The sequence below is a fragment of the Drosophila takahashii genome, chromosome 3L (genome assembly GCF_030179915.1).
Source record: "Drosophila takahashii strain IR98-3 E-12201 chromosome 3L, DtakHiC1v2, whole genome shotgun sequence".
NCBI classification, from domain to species: domain Eukaryota; kingdom Metazoa; phylum Arthropoda; class Insecta; order Diptera; family Drosophilidae; genus Drosophila; species Drosophila takahashii.
The window spans coordinates 20,995,363-21,015,577 of NC_091680.1; the positions used below are offsets into that span (position 1 = coordinate 20,995,363).

The 20,215-nt window shown below is 40.5% G+C and overlaps 4 protein-coding genes across 6 annotated transcripts; 2 read left to right on the plus strand and 2 right to left on the minus strand.

The window, feature by feature from the left end:
* Nucleotides 1-1,303: 1,303 nt before the first annotated feature.
* On the minus strand, nucleotides 1,304-15,614 carry Adgf-A (Adenosine deaminase-related growth factor A). 2 transcript variants are annotated; one of them, XM_070215274.1, is made up of 4 exons: nucleotides 15,481-15,614; nucleotides 3,069-4,034; nucleotides 2,343-2,525; nucleotides 1,304-2,283 (listed from the first exon to the last, which is right to left on the minus strand). In XM_070215274.1, the coding sequence occupies exons 2-4, from the start codon at nucleotides 3,918-3,920 to the stop codon at nucleotides 1,657-1,659; spliced, it is 1,662 nt and encodes a 553-aa protein (XP_070071375.1). In that variant the 5' UTR covers nucleotides 3,921-4,034; nucleotides 15,481-15,614; the 3' UTR covers nucleotides 1,304-1,656. The 2 variants fall into 2 exon arrangements, with proteins under 2 accessions (XP_070071375.1, XP_017003538.2); XM_017148049.3 differs by having other exon boundaries at nucleotides 3,069-4,038; nucleotides 15,481-15,591.
* Adgf-A2 (Adenosine deaminase-related growth factor A2) lies at nucleotides 4,923-7,186 on the minus strand. The gene is made up of 3 exons (XM_017148048.3): nucleotides 6,180-7,186; nucleotides 5,657-5,833; nucleotides 4,923-5,599 (listed from the first exon to the last, which is right to left on the minus strand). The coding sequence occupies exons 1-3, from the start codon at nucleotides 7,077-7,079 to the stop codon at nucleotides 4,991-4,993; spliced, it is 1,686 nt and encodes a 561-aa protein (XP_017003537.2). The 5' UTR covers nucleotides 7,080-7,186; the 3' UTR covers nucleotides 4,923-4,990.
* On the plus strand, nucleotides 9,234-10,866 carry LOC108061719 (uncharacterized). Its single transcript, XM_017148052.3, has one exon. The coding sequence runs from the start codon at nucleotides 9,298-9,300 to the stop codon at nucleotides 10,720-10,722; it is 1,425 nt and encodes a 474-aa protein (XP_017003541.3). The 5' UTR covers nucleotides 9,234-9,297; the 3' UTR covers nucleotides 10,723-10,866.
* Nucleotides 10,992-14,058, plus strand: LOC108061716 (transcription factor SPT20 homolog). 2 transcript variants are annotated; one of them, XM_070215063.1, is made up of 14 exons: nucleotides 10,992-11,197; nucleotides 11,248-11,559; nucleotides 11,618-11,650; nucleotides 11,706-11,903; nucleotides 11,955-12,002; nucleotides 12,059-12,313; nucleotides 12,369-12,506; nucleotides 12,564-12,620; nucleotides 12,674-12,709; nucleotides 12,774-12,884; nucleotides 12,941-13,171; nucleotides 13,226-13,298; nucleotides 13,355-13,785; nucleotides 13,887-14,058. In XM_070215063.1, the coding sequence occupies exons 2-14, from the start codon at nucleotides 11,275-11,277 to the stop codon at nucleotides 13,989-13,991; spliced, it is 2,001 nt and encodes a 666-aa protein (XP_070071164.1). In that variant the 5' UTR covers nucleotides 10,992-11,197; nucleotides 11,248-11,274; the 3' UTR covers nucleotides 13,992-14,058. The 2 variants fall into 2 exon arrangements, with proteins under 2 accessions (XP_070071164.1, XP_070071165.1); XM_070215064.1 differs by having other exon boundaries at nucleotides 11,289-11,559.
* Nucleotides 15,615-20,215: the final 4,601 nt, after the last annotated feature.

Genomic DNA, 20,215 nt, shown 5'->3' on the forward strand with positions numbered 1-20,215 from the left:
CTCAACAAAAGGATAAAAACAATTTTCATTTGAATCAGCTTTGAGAAAAAATAAATTTTTAATGTTTATTTACAGTACAGTAAGGAATCGACACGTGCCCAATGCAAGATTGGATTACAAATTAAAAATAGGAAAGCAGCTTGCAACAATTTATTTAATGATATCAGAGAAGCCGATTTGTGTTCCCTTTTACCTTTGGCATATAGTTGTACTTCTGAGTACCATAATAATATAAACAAACTTAAATCAACAAATTTGTAATTTAAAAAAACAAAAAAGAAAAATTCTTGTTTTTCCTGAATACTACTTTTGGTTTGAAATTATTATTAACTTAAAGAAATCCACTTAAATCAATAGAAATTACAAGAGTCCTTTTTTCACCTTCATCGCCCTACTTTTCCCAGCTAAAGGCAGTTCATTGAATAGAAAGTTCTGGCAGCACTAAATGCTTATCCACACACTCTTACGCTGGCCCATCAATTTTATGGTCGCATCGCATACATGTTTGCAGGACCGAACCTGACTGCATCCGCTGCCGGCCCATAAAACTCCGCCAGCTCATTACGGGCGTTAGCCAAATCAAAATCGAACCCTGTGCCGGCAGCCGCAGCACTAAACAGTGCCACGTAAAATTGAAACATTTGCAGCATTCGGATGGCTCGATCCGCAGCTCAAAGGAGGCTGATGGATGATGGGTGGTTTCGGGTTGCCGTGTGGGGCTATGGGTGGACTTGGACGGGGCCTCAACGACCACATAGCGCATATTCATTAAAATTCGCATCCACTTTTCTGCGTGCTCGACGCAGCCAAAGGCAATGAGAGATTTATGCGGGCGAATCCTTGAGTGCACTCCCCCGATGGAGATGGCATCGTGACGGGAAATTAAAGGATACATCTATAAGATCTGCGAAAGAAAAATATTTTTGCATTTATTTATATATTCCCCTTTAGTTAAGTTATTAATAAAATACTAGATACCATGAAAATATGTTTAAATGCTGTCTTGGAATCCAAGATGTCTAGAAGTATGCTACGATATATTTGAGACCGGCAACCCAAAGCAAATTTTAAAACGACTATAGAAAGTTAATGAATTAAACCACAATTTAAGGCTATTTAATACTTTATCTAAATTATTTTTTTTATTGTTTAAAGAAAGCTTTTAAGTTATATTCCATCTCATGTCCCCATCTCACATACCCATCACTGAATGTTTCCAAACCCCGTGGCTGGGCAACTCATTACGATTACGTACAGGCTTCTCTGAGCTCCGAACATAAATTGCATGCACTCTTATTTCGGCTACGACTAAAACGGGTTCTTTATTGCTTTCGTTTTCTTTGGCACAGGAGGGGCTGTCGGCCTTTAACCGTTTCAGGGGCGTGGCACAGAATCTCATGGGTTTACAGAAAAGCATTAGCCTAGATCTAACTAAGGACTAGTCCATAACAATTAGCTTACTACAAAGGTTAGATATTGAGGATGAGGACATGGACATGGCTCTGAACTGGATGCGGATGAGGATGCAATGTTCAGTGCCCGCTGCGGAGTGAAGTGGAGGGTGCAGCAGGCAGAGGGGTGTGTTTCCGACTAGCGCCAAGGGTTAGAGGTCATCAGGGAGAACGCGACCAGCAGCGCTGCCACCACCCGTGCTAGTCAATCGATCCGCTGACCGGGGGATCCCCGGTTGGAGGCCTCCTCGTTGACATCGGCGATGAACTGGTCCCACTTTACTTGCCACTTCTCCAGCGCCTCGAACTGGGCATCTCCCGTCAGCGAACTGTACTGGATGGAGTTCAGGGCCAACTTCTTGAGCAGACGCAGGTCCGAGTGCTGCGAGGCGATGCCCAGGAAGGCGATATAGAAGTCGTGCGTCAGGGGCGTGGCCTTCCAGAAGGAGGGATCGTCCGAGGAAATGACCACCGGATAGCCGTCGGCGAAAAAGTGCGAGCACGGATGGTTGCGGAAGTCCGTGACCAGCTGCAGCACCTGATTCGATATGGGGTTCACCTCGATGGCCACATTCAGCTTCTTCAGCATGTCCAGCACCACCGGGTGCTTGACCAGTCCGAATCCATGGCCAATGCGCTTGGTGCCCAGCAAAATGGCATCGATCAGATTCTCGTCCACCGTGGCACCGAACCAGTTGGTCTCCCCAGCGTGGAAATAGAAGTCAATGTCCTCTGGTATCGTCAAAAGCTCATCGATGAAGTCCCTCAAAGGAAGTCCCAGCTCCTCCTGGCCCACCAGATCGAAACCAGCCACAAAGTCGGGGTATTTGTCCTGTCAGAAGAGTTGCTTTCTAGAATTGCTCTTGAAAGGAAATTTTTATGATATCTTACCTTGATCTCTTTCAGTGTTTCGATATAGGCGGATACTCCCTCTGAATTGGTATTACGTATGGGCGCGTAGATCATGCGAGAACCAATGAAATCGGGATGAGCGTCCTTGAATTTCTCCAGGGTCTCCACATAGATGCGCACTGTATCCATAGGGGTGTACTCAGTACCATCTAAGTCGTAAAGCTGCAATATACAAACAAATAGTATTAGTTTCTTAAAGTTAGACTAAACCTCTTAAGTTCCAATTGGGGTGTATTGTTATTAGATCTCGTTGCAAAGCAAAGTCTTATAGCTTTAGCCACACACAAAAATAAGAATTTTCCCGTAAAATCCATATGGCCATGTAAATTTCAGGTCATTCAAAACCCATATCGTTTTTACATGAAATACTCTTTTCGACAAGTTTAAATTTACCTGACCGCATATCAACTTAAAATTGATCTTAAATAATGTAAAATCGATCTACGCTGCATATCGTGTATTGTTATTAGATCTCGTTGTAAAAGCAAATTCTTGTAGTCTTAACTACACACAAAGTAAGCATTTTCCCGTGAAATATACATGGCTCAAGTTCAAATTTACCTGGCCGCATTTAAATTCAACTTAAAATTGATCTTAAATAATGTAAAATCGATCTACGCTTCATATCGATTTCTTTTTTGGGTGCAGTTAACCAACACTGAAGAACACTATCTAAGTACCCCACTTAAATTACCAACCACTTACCGTGGGCACAAGGGAGCGGAACTCCAGGTACAGCACTCCATCCTCGTAGAACTCCTCCAGTGCCTTGTAGTAGTAGTCCGCCCAGACGGGGGCGTACATCACCAGACCGTCGAGTAGACTGAAAATGGTCATGAACGTTGTCCAGGCGGCGTTGTTGTCCTCGAACTTCTTGGTGGGATACAGGGTGAGTCTTTCGGCCAGATATTCGTCGACCTTGGTTGCGCCGTATTTGGTTCGAACATCGGACAACAGACTCCAGTTGCAGTCCTGCAGGGCCTCGGGTTTGTCTCGGGAAAACCTCAGAGCCGAGGCACTGAGATCACCATCCTGCTGGCAGGACCAGAGATTATCGTAGTAGGTCAGATTGATAATGGCCGCGGTGCTGCAGAGAGCAGTATCGTGGGCATGGAGCACCGCACCCTTGGGCATTTTCTTCAGCAGCTTGAACAGATCGGTGTCCCGGATGCCGTCCAATACATCGAATATATGCTGAGCGGGCTTGAAGAGATGCGGGGTAACCAAACCCTCGTCGAACTCCTTCAACTTGGCCGTCATAATCGTTCCGTTGGCCTTGATTTCCCGTTCGCTGAGCTCCAGATCGTAGCCCAAGGTGCGGGACTCCTCGTACCGGAAGAAGGCACTCCTCAGCGTCTTGTAGGTATCCGGGGTGGGACGTCCGGGACCCAGAAGGGCCTCCACGTGCGGCGTGCTGCCGTAGAGCGTTACCAGCTTTCGGTCGACCAGGTTCTTCGGCCGGGTGCGTGATTCCACCGGACCGGGTCCGAAACAAAGACAGACGCACAGGCCCAAAGCCAGCAGGGCGATAAGATTACGACGGATGACGGGTAGCATGATGATGAGCGGTAGATTTCCGTTAGAACCGATCGCCACTAGGTCCACTCTGCGACTGACGTCTGCGGCGATTGAGGAGCTCCGATTTCAGTTTCGATGGTCCGGGTTGGCGCCCTATCTGAAACGATTGGTGGTTCGGCATTATCTTTGATTTAACACGCGTTCGAATGGATCTCGAGGCGATAATTGCGCGTGTGGGTTGGCAACCCGCCAACCAGCTAATCGCCCACAATCGGGCAATCTGGCATCTTGATTTACGAGTAGCCAGCGATTAGATTACCTAACCCTGGCCATATCCCTGACATTCGAGTGCCGTGCTGTTGGTCACTTTATGGGGCACACTCGATAAACCGGAAAGCGGTACCAAGCCTCAAAAACCATGCTTATAAATAATATACCTATTATTACTCGGTACTCTTAAATTAAAGATAAAAGTCTTTCCAATCTTCCCCAACTCTTAGGTAAAAACCGAATAGAAATTTCAACTGCTTCCAAATCAGCAAAAAAAATTGAGAGTGGGGTACCTTTTTCCTTTTAAGTAATAAATCACAAAAATATTTTACTAATCACTCAGTCGGACTTTCAGGCATATGATGCTTGATTCCACAATAAAATGCTATGTTTAATTTCATGGGTTTGCACCCACACACAAAAAAAAACTTGGTAAAATCAACTGTAATAATTGTCAATCAGGCCCCAACGAGCAAAATTGTCAATTCTACTAGTAAATAGTCATTTCACAACAACAAAATACACACAAATAGCAAAGACACAAACCCAAAGCAAAAACAAAATACACGTAACTATTTTAATAGTTACGTAACTATCTTTGTTGGTCAATTTTACCAAGCAAATTTTTTTGTGTGCAGTGAACTTTTCAGTGGGGATTTTATTCGATGAAAATATACTGCATTTTTCCGACCTTTTGGATGTACTGAAAATTTTGGACAGCCTTAATAAAAGCGAATGGGTTTTTTTTAGGAAAGTTTATGTGAAACTTACTTTTTTGAGATTTTTATTAAATTTTGATACCCTAAACAAAATATATTCCTCATCTCGACAACCACCTCTTATTCGTGTCCACTACCGTTAACAAAGTTCCTGACCCACCGGTTCCAGCTGCATTGCCACTTGGTTACGGCCACATTCCGCTCCGTTTCGCTAAGGGAACTGTACAGAAACGAGTTCATGGCGAACTGCTTGAGCAGGCGCAGATTGCCCCACCCACTGACCACACCCACGAAGGCCACATAGAAGTCGTCGGTCAGGGGGGCGGCGTTCCAGAAACACGGATAATCCGAGCCAATTACAATGGGAAAGCCGGCGGCAATCAAATACGCCGCCGGATGTTGCCGAAAATCGTTAAAGAACTGAAGATAGTGATTAGACAACGGACAGATCTCCACGGCCATCTTAAGGTTTTTCATTGCCCTCATAATCTCAGGGTGAAAAGGCAGATTCACAGAGTTCCCGATCCGTTTGCTTCCCAGCAAAAGGGCATCTATAAGATTCGCATCCGGCCTTAAGCTATCCGGACATCGCGACTCACCAGCATGGAAATAAAAGTCAATATCCTTGCCGATCTTCAAAAGCTCAGTTGACTTCCCCAAGACCGGTAAATTGCACTCATCACCAAAGGTGTTCAGATCGAAACCAGCAAAGAAATTGGGATGATGCAACTAGCGGATATAAGGTTAAGTTAGATTTCACTTGGATTTATCTTAATACCTGACTACCTTTAGTAGACGGGCATTGGCTAAATAATCTTCCATGTCATTAAAGTCCCTAGAAGGGGAATAGATCAGCTTGATTCCGATGAAATCTTTGTAAGTGTTCTTGAAAATATTCGACACCGAAACTATGGACTCGGCTGTTTCTAAAATGGTGGAGTTATTGCCATCCAGATCGTACATCTAAGTAAGGGCAGGATTAAAAGGGGAATTCATAGAGGAAATTAAGCAATTGCAAGAAATATATTTCCTGTGTATATACTTTAAATTTACCTTGGGTATATAATACATCGGAATGTTTTATAACGAAAAACTAACTACAAAACAACCAATACACAGAGAAAAAAACGGAACAAAATTTTTCCATTACAAAATGGTATGATTTCACATCAATATGGTCATATGTTTGGAAATATCATTTTGATATGAACACAGAACGGACCAAGATTGATATGAAAAAAAAACCTTTTTTTCTCTGTGTAGTTATTGGCTTAAACCCCCTAGTTAAAACTCTGATTTCCCCACTCACGATTGGCAGCGAAGACCGCAGCTCCACATATTGCACCCCGTCGGCGTAGAAATCGCTCAGCATGCTGAATATAAATTCGCTCCAGTTCGGACGGAAGGTGATCAGGCCGTGGATCAACCGCTGGTGGCGTCTCAGGTGCCTAGCCAGCTCCGAGGAGCTTCCATAACCCTCCGGGCGGACAGTGAGACTCTCCCGCAGCCTGTCCACGAACCCAGTTCTCGGCTCAAACTCGAAGAAGTTTCGCATCAGCATCCAGTTACACTGGTAGTCGTCCGCCGGCGGGATGTGCGGAAAGTGCCGGGAGAAGCGGAAATCCTCGAAGCCCTGATCCAGGTTCACGCAGACCCACAGGTTGTCGCGGTAGGTCAGATCGATGAGGATCTCCGTCCGCAGCATTCCCGAATCGTGGACGTGGAGCAGTCCGCCCTTGGGCATGCTCTTTAAAGCAGCATAGAGACTGGTGTCGCTGATGTTGAAATGGCTGAGGAACGGCGGCGGCTGGGAGTGGTAGTTCTGCCACAGATCGTGAACCTCCTCGTCCACCTGCTTGATGGCCAGCAGTCGCCCATCGGCCTCCTCCTCCAGCGGACTCAAGGCCATTCCGCTGCCCAGTCTCTGTCGTCGCTCCCGCTCCACATAAATCTGCCTTCGGCGGGCAAACCGCTCCTCGGAGGAGGTCCGATTGGTCAGGCTGTCACCAAGGGGCGCCGAGCAGAACACCACCACCAGCATTAAGCAGAGCATGGCCGCTATGGCCGTGTGCAAGCAGATGCCTCCATACTTGTTGGCCGCCATTTGCCGACGACTCTCCTCCTCGTTGAGGTCCAGGTGGATCACCCTCATCGCTGGCGGCGGAGCGATCCTTATCGTTTGGACATCCTGAAACCGCACGCTCTCCATGATCCCGTTCACCGCAACCCAACAATTTTGTAATCCAAACCGATTTTTTGTTTAATTTTAATCACCCAAACTGCCTAGCATGCTTTTCGAATACCAAAACCAATGGCCAACTTGGATAATTTTAACGTGACTAAGAGGTTTTTAGTATCCCCATAGAAAAGAAGCCTTTAAGACTCTCACTTCTTCAACCTCCAATAACATTATAATTTACAAAAATTTAAAATAAATTTTGATTGCCTTATAACTTTTATAACCACACCCAAACAAAATCGATATGAAACGTAGATCGATTTTACATTATTTAAAATCAATTTTAATTTGATATGCGGCCAGGTAATTTTGACCTGGTCGAAATAATTATTTCATGTAAATATTATCATGCTTTGTGTACCTATGACTCATATTATGGAATACAACGAATCAGTAGGCAACGAAAACTACTTATAAAGGGTACAAAGATCGCCATATCAGTGGTCAGTAGCGACAGCTCTTTGTTTACGACTGTCGCATTATCGAATTAAATAAGAATCGTGATTTGTTTCCATCCAGGTTTCTGGTTTTTTGGTTTGGCTCTTGAAACTTGGCCTCCCCACCTTCCACAATTTGTATACCATATCTCCTTGGCCTTGGCCACATGTGTAGCTCGAGTTATGAGGGGGGATTTACCAAAATAGCCCAACTCTCAGCCGAGGTCTTTCCATACACATGTATCTTATGTTCCCTGCCTTCTACTCATTCAGCGATAATACACAATCTCGGAGAGAGTGTGGAAAAGTGGAATGCCCGCACCCCGTGCCGCTTTGAGAACTCTCTTTACCAGCGGACAGTTTGTCAGGGGTTGCACTTATCGACCACCACCACACCAGGACCGTAGTGAAAAAGGGGGTGGTGTTTACAGTTGGGTAGTGGACATGGTACTATTGAGTTTATATTTTTCAAACAGTTGTGTAAGCCAAATAATTACAATAAATAGTTTTTCAGGTTAAGAAATTTTAGATCACAGTGGTAAAAACTTCTTTGTATTTTTACTATACACAAATTTTAAAAATAGTACAAATAAATTAGAACTTGTACCTGCAACTATGAATTTAAGTTGGAGCTGAAACTATGTATTATAATTATAATTAATCAATTTCAATATTACCAAATTGATTAAAATTACTTTTTAAGTAAGCATTTGTATTTCTAGTGTTAAATAAAATAGAATTTAAAAAAAAAACAAGAAAGGAAGCTAGCTTCGGCCAGCCGAAGCTTATATACCCTTGCGGATCATTCCTATTAATAAACAAATCGCAAAAATGTTCAATTTTCTAATATTTCTCATTAATTTTCCGATCGTTCCTATGGCAGCTATATGATATAGTCGTCCGATTTTGATCACATTAAAATTGAAATTCGAAAATATTTAAAAAGAGTCATATCCTAGAGTAGAAGATAATACAATAAAAACCAAAGAAGCTAGAATTTATTTCCTATTACTTTTCCATTAATTTTCCGATCGTTCCTATGGCAGCTATATGATATAGTCGTCCGATTTTGATTAAATTAAAATTGAAATTCGGAAATATTTAAAAAGAGTCATATCCTAGAGTAGAAGGTAATACAATAAAAACCAAAGAAGCTAGAATTTATTTCCTATTACTTTTCCATTAATTTTCCGATCGTTCCTATGGCAGCTATATGATATAGTAGTCCGATTTTTTAAATAATTAATTCGAAATTCAGATATATTTAAAAAATAACATTCCCAAAAGTAGAAGGTAATATTTCAAAAAACACCGAAGCTAGAATTTTTTAAAGTTTTTTTTTTCCGATTGTTCCTATGGGAGCTATAAGATATAGTTGTCCGATCCGGTCGGCTCCGACATATATACTACCTGCAATAGAAAGAAGACTTTTGCGAAAGTTTTGTCCCGATAGCTCAAAAACTGAGAGACTAGTTTGCGTAGAAACAGACAGACGGACAGACGGACAGACGGACAGACGGACAGACGGACAGACGGACGGACAGACGGACATGGCTAGATCGACTCGTCTTGTGATGCTGATCAAGAATATATATACTTTATGGGGTCGGAAACGTCTCCTTCACTGCGTTGCAAACTTCTGACTGAAATCATAATACCCTCTGCAAGGGTATAATAAATAAAAATATTTCTGTACACTTTTGGTCACCCCTTGTCCCACTGTGCAATGAGATCTGGATAATCGGGGACACATGCGCTGGTTGCACGCACTGCCAGCTGCGATTGCAGTGCAACCGCCGAAGGCGACACTGATTCAGCCGCAACGGGGGTTCAGACGATGGACACATATAGCTCAGAAATCGGGAAATCGGCAGACACATGCCAAGCGCTTCCTGTTCAGTCGAGCGAGCCTGCTCAGCGACAGCAGATCGAGTGGGATGCGGTTCAGGACGAGCGTAACCATGGGCCATATAGAGCCGTCCCGGAATCGCAGGCTGATGGAACTGAACAATGACTGTCTGCTGATGATATGCGAACACCTTTCGCTGGGGGACCAACTGAGATTGATGGAGCTGCAGGAGGAGCGGCTGTCCGCTTTGCTGCTCCGCTTGTGGACCATCAGATATGCCAAATGGTTCGATTTTCGCCGGGAGCTGCGATTAAAGCTGCTTAAGCCCGTTGAGCTGGCCGAATTATTGGATCACTTAGGCCAGCGAACCAGAGGCCTAATTAACCTGCCCGGAACCGGCGAAGGTTGCCGGAAGTGGCTCGAACGGAAGCATAAAGGCCTCATCCATTTGGAGAGGCTCAGTTTCACGAAAAGCAATACCCTTGTGATACAGAAACTACCCGATTTGTGCCCGAATTTGGTGGACCTCAAACTGGGAGAAGGCGAGGACTTAACACCCCTAGATTTGGACCTTCTGCTTAAATCCCTTAAACAACTCAGAGGATTTGAGCTGCGTTCTCACTCGCAGTGCAGCAGATTTAAGTACCAGTATCCCAGAAATCTGGAAACCCTGAGACTGCCCGCCTGCATGGTAACTGCCAGCGCTACTGAGATCTTTCAATTGCCCGAGTTACGTGAGCTGACAGCTTTTCTGTGTCAAAACTCGGGGCACGGTCACCTGGCTGCGGATGCCGATGACGATGGCAAGGCAAGTGGCAGTGCCACAGGAACTTTGTCCGCGTGCCTGCAGCAAATTCGGGGTCGCAGCTGTCGGATTGTGGGACTCCGTTTGCAGTGTCGACTGGATGACTGGCTGCTGCCAGTCGGCGCCGTGGAGGAGGCATTCCGGTTGCACTGCTTCGCCTGGCACTCGCAGCTGACGGTGCACTATGATGTGGCGGATGGGAGCGTCAAGTGGATGCCACAGCGACCGCAGGCGGTGCGCTCCCTCCTCCGATTCCTTGCCACCCAGGCGGCCAGTTTGCGGGAATTGGATTTCACGCGTAACGCACATGCCACGCCCACATTCCTGGCCCAGCTGGACGCCCACTTGAAGCGGGCCGGCGGATGTCCTACCACCCAACTGACAAATACGGATACGAATGCGAATGCGGATGCGGATACGGCTGAGACAAACGATTTGGCGTTTGTCGAGCTGGAATTGCTGCATTTGCCTAATGAACAAACGGAAGCGAGCACCGGAGAGATGACAGCGATGAGGGATTAGGCCAAAAGGATAATGGATGGGGCAACTCATCTGATTGCTGACGATGGTGGGCGCATAATAGCAAATTAAGCCAGAGGCAAATGGGAATTTGCACTCAGCGCAAGAAAATTGGTTAATTTAGGTCGAGAAATCATTAAGTTATAATAAAGATGTGGATTAAAGTCCAGAATAAACAAAGAATTTATGTGATTTATTTTAATAGTATTTTAAAATCAATAATTTTTAGACTTTACATACTTTAGACCAGCATTGATTTAATTGTCATACTTATTTAGCGAAAATTTACAAGTTTCAACTAAACACTAGTCAATTTTAATAGCAATACCATGTAAATTCCTGTTTGGGAAGGGCAAATGCAAATTATATTTTGCATTAGAACTGCCTAGATCCCAACTAAGTTGCACACAACGAAATATTTTTGGAAGCCACATAGCCAAATATCATTAAAGCTGTATTCTGATTGGTTAGATTGTATGTAAGTAGAATCACCATCGTCTTTTTCTGACAATCTGCAAAGCAAGTAAGTTGTTTGTGTCTCTTTTCGTCTTATGAATGGACATTGTTAGAAACTCTGTTCTGCTGCCCGATGAGCTGTTTTTGGCCTTCAGTCGGTGTTTGGGATACCAAAAGGATCTGAATGCAGCGGCCACAAATCGAAATCCCTGCCAAAACAACTTCCGCAGAAGCTTTCCCATTAGCGACGACGATAGCTACGATCCCTGCCCCACAGTCAGTCGGTTTCCGATGAGACGTCATCCGTTTGAACCGTCGCAAGATCCCCTCTATCGATCCACCTTCAATGGCAGCAGACAGAATGACTTGATGTCTCAGAAAGTGGTAAAAATAAATTAGACAATATTTCTAACAAATTAGAAACTCTAATTTTAATTAATAGCTCTCAGCCTGTTGTAACAAAGACGACGAATATGTGAGTATGATTTTCTAATGATTAATCACCTTAAATTAAGAAGAGTAAAATTTAGCAATGTTGCAACTTGCCGGAATGTCCCAATAATAGTCCACCACTTCAGCGTTCCATCGATCAGACTTTGCCACAGCATATAATCCCACTGGACTCCTTATTTCACTTTCAATCCATAGTCAACCAATCACAGCACTCCCGACATAATGCCCAAAGATCCCACAGCCTCCCCAGACACGATGCATCTCACAAACACAACGTAAGTATGAAAAGTTAAGGACTAACATCATTGTAAACAAATCGATAACAGGTTTCAGCAAAAACTACACCAGTCAAACCACATAACGTTCATACACCTGTGAGTATTTAGGTTATAAAAATAATAATTTAAAATAACAATTTAATACCAAAAAGTGCGAGCTGTATGCTCCGGGTGGAGGTTCCTACCCCATCAACCAAAGCGACAAATATGACAGCAATCGCAGTTCAAGAAATACCACCTCTTACGATTGGAATGATTCATCCCAAGTTGGCATGAACTACGGCGAGTTTCAAAGACGCCAACTGCTTTTGGAACAAATTCAGCGGCAGCAATATCAGCAGCAACAATCGCGAAAGCAAAATCAGTCCAATATATCATGGTTGGAAAATGACGAACCCATTGTATTTGTGAGTGCTACGAAACGTCTAAAGTAGCTATGACATTTATAAAATTATATAACAGGAACCAGATCTTAATAGCACGAGAATAAACCACGACAATTCTCATCGGCAATCGGTTAAAAATGGCCCACAACAAGGACCTCGTCATCAAGCGAAGCCTGCTTGTCAGATGTGCAACACAAGCTGCCAACTACAAAGCGTAAGTAATATTAAATATATACGTTTTTTATTTGAATTTTTTTAAATTTTAAAATAGACGGCACCATCAATGTACGAATGCCAAACCCCTGAAATGCCGCGCAGACAAACACAGGTAAGTTGTGATTTACGTTAACTGAACAAATCATAATCTATAGTTCAAAATAGTGTCAGTCACCACAATTGCAAGGACGCCAAACGCAGGTTAGTTGTGCTGTCCAAATATCGATTTACCTATTTTAAGGCACACATTTCTCTATAAAACCAGTACGAGACGGAAATTAACAACACGAGCTACCTTCAGCCACCAGAAACTCTTAGAAATGCGAGATGTAGACGGCAAACGAACCGGAGTCTTAATCAAAATCAGTGTCAAAACGTTAGTCATTAAATTATATCATATATGTTTGAATAATATTAATTTATAATTATCAGGATGTCTCTATGAATCGGATGCCCTTTTGCCAGGAAACCATGGATCACAATCAAACCTCTCGATCCGTCCCCTCTAAAAATCTGCCTGGCTGTTGTGATCAAGGATCTAACGCCTGTGAAAAAAGTATGGAAGATGAGCAAAGCTTTTCCTGTTGCGGAAATAAGTCTGCGTCAAGAAATGAAAACTATTTTGACATGTCCCAAGCGATGATAGGAAGGTCGTGCTTGAATGTAGGTTTATAACATTTATATTTTCCATTTAAAATAATGCCCATCATTTGGCAGAAAACTTCGTTGGATAAAACCCACCAAAACTCATCTTTGGGGGGACGATCTAAGCGAGTGCCCATTCAAACACGTAAGTTATTCATCTTTATTTTTATATATAGTAACCTGCAAAAAACTGAAAAAAAGCTGAGGACCGCTTGTCTGAACGCATTCAAAATGAGTTTCACGAGACCCTGGTAAAGGATCGCTTTTGTCCTGGCATCATACAAGCAAGTCTCGACGGACGTGAGAATTTCAACGAGTACGCCCGAGAGATCGCTTTTGCAGGACCTGTTCCGGAAAAACCGTTTCCTGTGGATCCCATCACCATGGTAGAAGCCATTAAGTTGCGCATCGACTACGAACGTAAAGAGATTCGAAAAGAAACAGATAAAACAGCGGACCGAGATAGGGAATCGAAAAATCAGTCGAAAGATGGAAAGTCAAGGCGTAACCGACCAATAATAAATGAGGACATTGACAATCATTTTGAGGGAATGAATAAGTCGGAAGTCAACGAGGGCGTGGCCGCCTTTCTGAAGGCCGAGACCGAGTATCGAAATACCAATATGGATACAGTAAGTATAAGTAATAGTACTTTTAAACAGTCATCAAAAAATTGAATCTAGTCTATAAGAATAAAACGATAAATTTATATTTATTGATGGTTTTGTTACAGGATTCAGCCTTTCATGCTCATATCAATAGCATTGAGAGTAATCTGTTTGATGAAAAAATCAAAATCAATTCCTACACGGCTTCTACAACGCCAGTTTATCGGTAATTTCATATGGATTTTCAATTTAACAAATTTATAGAGCTAACATAATAAATAAATGTAGTGTTAAAAAGTTAATGCCTTGAATTCCATTACTACGAAAGGCTTTGCATTATTCAATACGTTCTGTTCCCCTTGCAAAATCACTAAAGTCATTAGTCACTTTAATTAAAATCATAAAAGTTTTCTAAGTAATCAAAAAATTTATCGGTCAGGCAAGGAAGCAAATATTATAGAACAAGGTACTTCCCGTTAGTTCAAACTACTTCAGGTGGGATTAATATTTCTGACCGATAAGTACACATTTTTAGGCAGTTAATCAGACTTATGAATGACTTGGAAATGTGCAATCTATATACGTATAATCTTTATTGCTTTTGTCCGACCTCTTGAGGCTTTCGTCAGACCCTACTTAAATAATTTAATTACTTCTATAAATGGATCAAATGCAAAGTTGTAAATTACGTAATTTCCATAGAATATTTGTGGGCAATTTTGTTTTGCATTGCACTGAAGAAGATCTTAAACAATAATAAATTATTCCTATAACCAGTAAATATTTTGCTAAACATCAACGGGTGGTATGACTAAGAAAAGAAATCAGCCGGAAATCAATAAACAAATATTTTCAACTTGGGGATAACTGTTCATATATATTTTTTAAAGAAAGAACGGAAACTATTGCAAAAACAAAATAAATTTTAAAATAAGTATTTCTGCGATAAGCCTTATAAAATTATAATAATATTTATGGGAATAATAATTATGGTAAAATTATAGTAAATTATATTATACAAATAAATGGTTTCGGTTATAAAAAGTATAATCTTTCTGTAAATAAGACAAAAACGTAAACAAAAAACCAACAAATGGGACAACAAGAAAAGTAAATGAGCGAAGTCTGCGGGTACTCAGAGCATAATATTCTGATTTTGTAAAATATGTGTGCCATGCCACTCTCCTGCACATAAAATGTTTTTAAGAGACCCAATAAAACGCCTTTAAGAGAGCCAGAGTTGGAAAATAAAGCAAAAATAAGTTTAAAATAAGAAATCAGCTGTTGGGTCACAACCACACAAAGACTTCCTTCACTCTTTTCTATATCTCTCTGATTTTCATTCAGCAGGCTGATTTATACGCCAAATAAGCAAACACAACAAAGAGATTTAAATATAATAAACTACATATTAAATGGCCAGCTCGTTTGGAACTGTTCGTAGTGGCTTAACATGGTGAATATTCATAGATTAATTTCGCTGAGCTTGCACAAATGAATCAATTATGCGACTTTTACTCTCATGTTTTTTCACCCTTTTCTTGCTTTCTGCTTGTATTGAATATCATTTAATGCGCTTAATCAATTTGTTTTAAGCTGTACTTAATTAGCATTATTTAATTGTTTTAATTCAATTTTCAGGTTCATAGCACTCTTTTAGTTCAGAAATTAAACGGTTTAAACAACACTGTCATTAAACAAAATAGAAGGAAACTTTACCACAGACAGAGGCACACAAAATAGTTGAACAAAAACGGATTTTCAGTAGTTCTTCGCCGCGATCTTTACGGCAAACGCGCGTCCCAAAGACTGATCCCAGCGATCCCGAACTCGAACCGGAGAACCTCCCTCCGATGATCATTATATAGCGACGGCAACGCCGACGTCGACGCCGGACTTCAATCAATCGCACGCTGCGCAAACAGCCCTGTGTTTTCTTTCTTCACATTTTATCAGTGTGAAAAAGAAAAAAGAAATAAAAAGGCAGCCAAAGCAAAAGCCTCAAACTCTAGATAATGTTTCCTAAACGGTCACTTGACTCTCCGGTTCTCTTTTACAAATCAAGAGACCGGCCTGATAATTCATAAGCGAGAGTCGCTGTTAATGTTATAGAATATCCTTTATTTTTTAACTTTTCCGAGTTCATAAATTTTACCAAAAATAATTTAAAATGCAAAACAAATATTTTTGAACAACTTTTTTTTAAGTATGGAGCTCGAAATAATAACATCTGTTGAAGTGAAATTAAAATAATAGGGCTTTATTAATCTTTAGTGTCGGTAAAACGGTAAAATAAAGTCGATTAGCAGATTTAATTACGAAGAACCTCGATTATTAATTTTAAGGGATAATAACATAAGTATGCCTTGCATTCCTGAGATAGCTACGCCTTGCAATTACTCTTGAAATATTTTAAAGAAATTTCCCACCGGATTTTTAACGTTCTGTTTTTGCAACAATTCCATCCAAAAATATCAATTATTCAATCAGACAATTTTCGCAAATGGTAATGTACTTATATAAGCAACTTATTTTTGTTTTATAAACAATACGCATTCGATTGAGAAATGGCCGAAGAATGAATGAAAAGTTTGGACCACCCAAAATGCGGCCAATATCCACAAAAAGCTATAGCTTTTGGGGAAGTACACAAATTTGCACACGTAAATTGCGAAAATAAAATTTTAGCGATGTTTTGTCAAAGAAAAGTATACGAATTAATTGGCGAAATTCCGAAAAACGGGAGAAATAATTCGTATATCGTCTATAAGTCTACAAAATAAAATATGAAAAATTAGGTATTATTAAAAATAAGTAGCTCCCAAAGACGAGGATTGTTTAATGTTTAATGGTACTCGTGTAGAAGAATTGCGTACCTACCTAAATTATAGAAATTCTGTTTTTGTTCTAAGATTTTTGCAAACACCCTGCATTCATAAATCCCTTCAAATTACAATGCAGCCCATTATTTTGTTTATAATAAAATTTCTGTGATTTGCTTTGTTTTCAAATTAATGGTCTCACCTTGAATGTGTTGCACATTGCCAAGCCGTTGGAAGATATATTTTTGGCTTTGCTATTTTTGGTCATGGATGTGCAAATGTTTTAATATGTATATGAAAAGCAAATAAAATTCCAAAAGGATTACAATACTAAGAAAGACAAAGGTGGGGTATACACAGGCACAAGCATCCGGAGAATGAGAGTCATAAATAAATTCATAACTGCATCCCATGCAAATTTCACAGAGCAACTGCTTCAAGCCAGTATTTCCGAGGAAAGCTGATTCAGATCGTAGGCACTGTCTGAGCTAATGTATGAATGCCTTTATGGTTATGACTGGGTGTGTTTGCGAGGCATGGATTATACGGACTTAAATGAATTTATGGCATGTGGTAATCTCAAGGGCTTACCAACCACCGCCGTTGTCTCTATAGTAGGTTTACAGTCATTGCCTGCCCTTTATGACTAATGACATATTATTTTTCTTGTCAAATTTTAAAATCTAACAAAAGTATTTAACTATAGCTGACTGCACTTCAATCAGCAAGTTTTTTTAATAATTCTGATTAATATTGCTTTCTGTTCCATTTCATTAATAATATTTTTATTATTTTATTAAAAAGGTCTATGAAGTCATCGATCTGATACAGTGATTGCGAAATGAGAACTGCAATCATTAAAGCATTCATAAAAAACGTAATTTGGCTGCGATTCTATAAACATACATGGTTGTTAAGCATTGTTTTTTCACTTTTTATTTTTTTGTACTCGATGATAACTGCATGCAGATTTATTTTCCGAAAAGCGGAAACAAGTTTAATGTGTTCTAGGTAAAACAGTTTATATTAACATAAACAACAAAACACTCAGCATCCGAGCTATAATTCAATTTTAATTCAAAATTCATAAATGGCTTGGAAAATAAAAATTATTAAATATCTACATATGTTGAAATTTATTTACTACGGATGCCTAAAAAAAATTTAGTTTCCTTTCTTGTTATTGTCTTTGTATTATGTTAATATCTGATCGGAATAGGGCGAATATTAAACACCATAACGAACTTAAAAATAAGTAGAAAGCAAAGCATGCAAATAACTGTTAACCGTTTTTTTCCTTACGCTCTACTCCCGAGAACAACCGAAAAATAGCATGCCCCTCGTTCTCTCTCTGCGCAGCACACTTCGTTTCCTTTCGATTTGGTTTTCGGTTGAGCCTTTTACGTTGAGCTGTTCGTGAGACGCTCTGTTACGAACCTCGTTCAATGAGAGATACGAATGTCGCTCGCACAGGGAGACTTATTAAAAGACCGATTGACTGAAAAAGTCATCGCAAAAAGTCTTTTCACTAATACAACTATACAATGTATTCCCTTTGAAAGTAAGTGCGAGTGAAAGGGAGAGCAATATCGCCCAAGCACGTTAACGTTAACACATGCGCAAAAGACTTTTTGAAACGTCGTTCAGGAGCAATCGGTCTGTAAGCGAGCCGAGCAAAAGAAAGCCGAAAAAACTGCTCGTCGGCTGAGTGCGAGCAAAATTTCTGTACGAACAATTCAATCGGTTGCTCTCTAATTGTTTGCTCAAAGTCTCAAACAAAAACAGTTATTTGGGGACCGCACGAATCGGTCAACAGTTATTTGCGAGCTATGGTAGAAAGTCAACATAGCTTAACGTTAGTTTTCGAAACCCAATTAACCCCGCTAAAACCTGCGATTTTTGGGCTAAACAGTATATCAAATGTTTACCCGACCAATTTGAGGCATTCAGCTCCCCGTGCAGAGCAGATACAAAGTTCGCCTGGTGGCATAAACAAAAGCCCCGAAATACAAAATTGTTTAGCAGTATAATTAGTGCACTCGATGGGTGGCAAGTGGGGCGAGGAAAAGCGGGAAAATCGATGGGAACCTAAACCAACCAGACCAGTTGCATTGATGATGGGGTGAAATTTCAGATAGCAACATTTTGCGGTGCTAGATTGTACTGTATTGCGAACGGGACTTAATTCAGTTACAGGCAGGGTGCTTCTTACCCTCACTCAAATGGACCCATGTATGTACAATAGGGCATGGGGATCGTGGAACTTGATTATGCGTTGTTTTGGCACTTAATATGATGAAATATGCAGAGTGCCATTAGCCCAGGATGGGATTGGAAAATGGTGGCAGGAAATAGTGAATAGTGGGTGCCTATGATTGCGAAACGCATACTGCCTGCAGTAAATTATGCAACAAGACTCCCTCAACTTGCTGCAATACCGAAGTAAACATTTCATTGCGAAAGAAAAATTTCCCAATCAAAGCTGAATTTTTACACAGCTGCATACTTTCGTGCGCAGCTGGAAAATCATTTTACAGCAAAGTTTGCTCTGGCTTTCAGCCATAAATATTTCCGTTTTAGTTGCAAAGCAAACAGAAATCATAGAAATGTTTCCCAAATAAATAGAAAGACCAAAATAAGATTGAAATATTTACGTTATGAAATCAATTTTGGTAGCTCGATGAAAAATTAAAAATCTAAATAGGTTTATGAAGGAGCACCAGCACTGTGAACCATTTTCACACATAATCAAGTGCAGGCGACCAATTTACGACTGCTGTAGACAGATGTGCTCCCTCCCTCTTTCTCTTCCTATCTTCCTGTTTGTTATTCTATCTCTTTCATTCACGTCAAAGGCAATTAGCATGCAAAACAAGTCGAAGCTATGAATGCACATCTTACGCACACACCCATGCCTGGCATTTATGTGAAAATGCATAAATATTACCCAAATACAGTAGTACTTATGTTGGCTTAAGTGTGCACAACTGCTGACAGTGCGAGACATGAAAAAAATTTACCAATTCTACGTAGCCAATTAATAAAATTTGAGAATAAAAATAAACAATTTTCAAATTGATTTAGAAATAATTTTACACTTTCTTGTGTATTTATTTAAAGGAATTTGTATGTGTATTTAAAAAAAAGTCTTTTTCCCACAGTGAGCGTAGAGTATTTATTACTTGAACTGCTTATAAATGTTTAAGAATATACAAACGAATATATGGAAATTTGGAATTTTTAATTATGTTAGATACATCTGTTAATACAAAATAAGTTTTGAAAGTGTGATATTTTTTTTTTTTACAACGCCTAAAATTAATGTATCTGGCTCATTCCACGTGAAACGTGACAGGCCAATTTGGGTCAAATCTCAGAATCAATCGAAACTTTTTTTTTCGATAGAGGATTGAAATATAAGGATCGGTTTTTATTTTTTTTTTTTAAACTCTTACCGTTTATTTTTAAAAAATAATTTTCTAATTAAGCTCCGATTTTTCAGTTATGCATCACTTGAGACTCGTTTAAGTTATTTCAATATTTGGTATGCAACTTTGTGAGATATGTTCATGTCTTTCAGAAAAATAATTAAAAAAATTTTTAATTTTAAAATTAATTATTTTTTAAGAGAA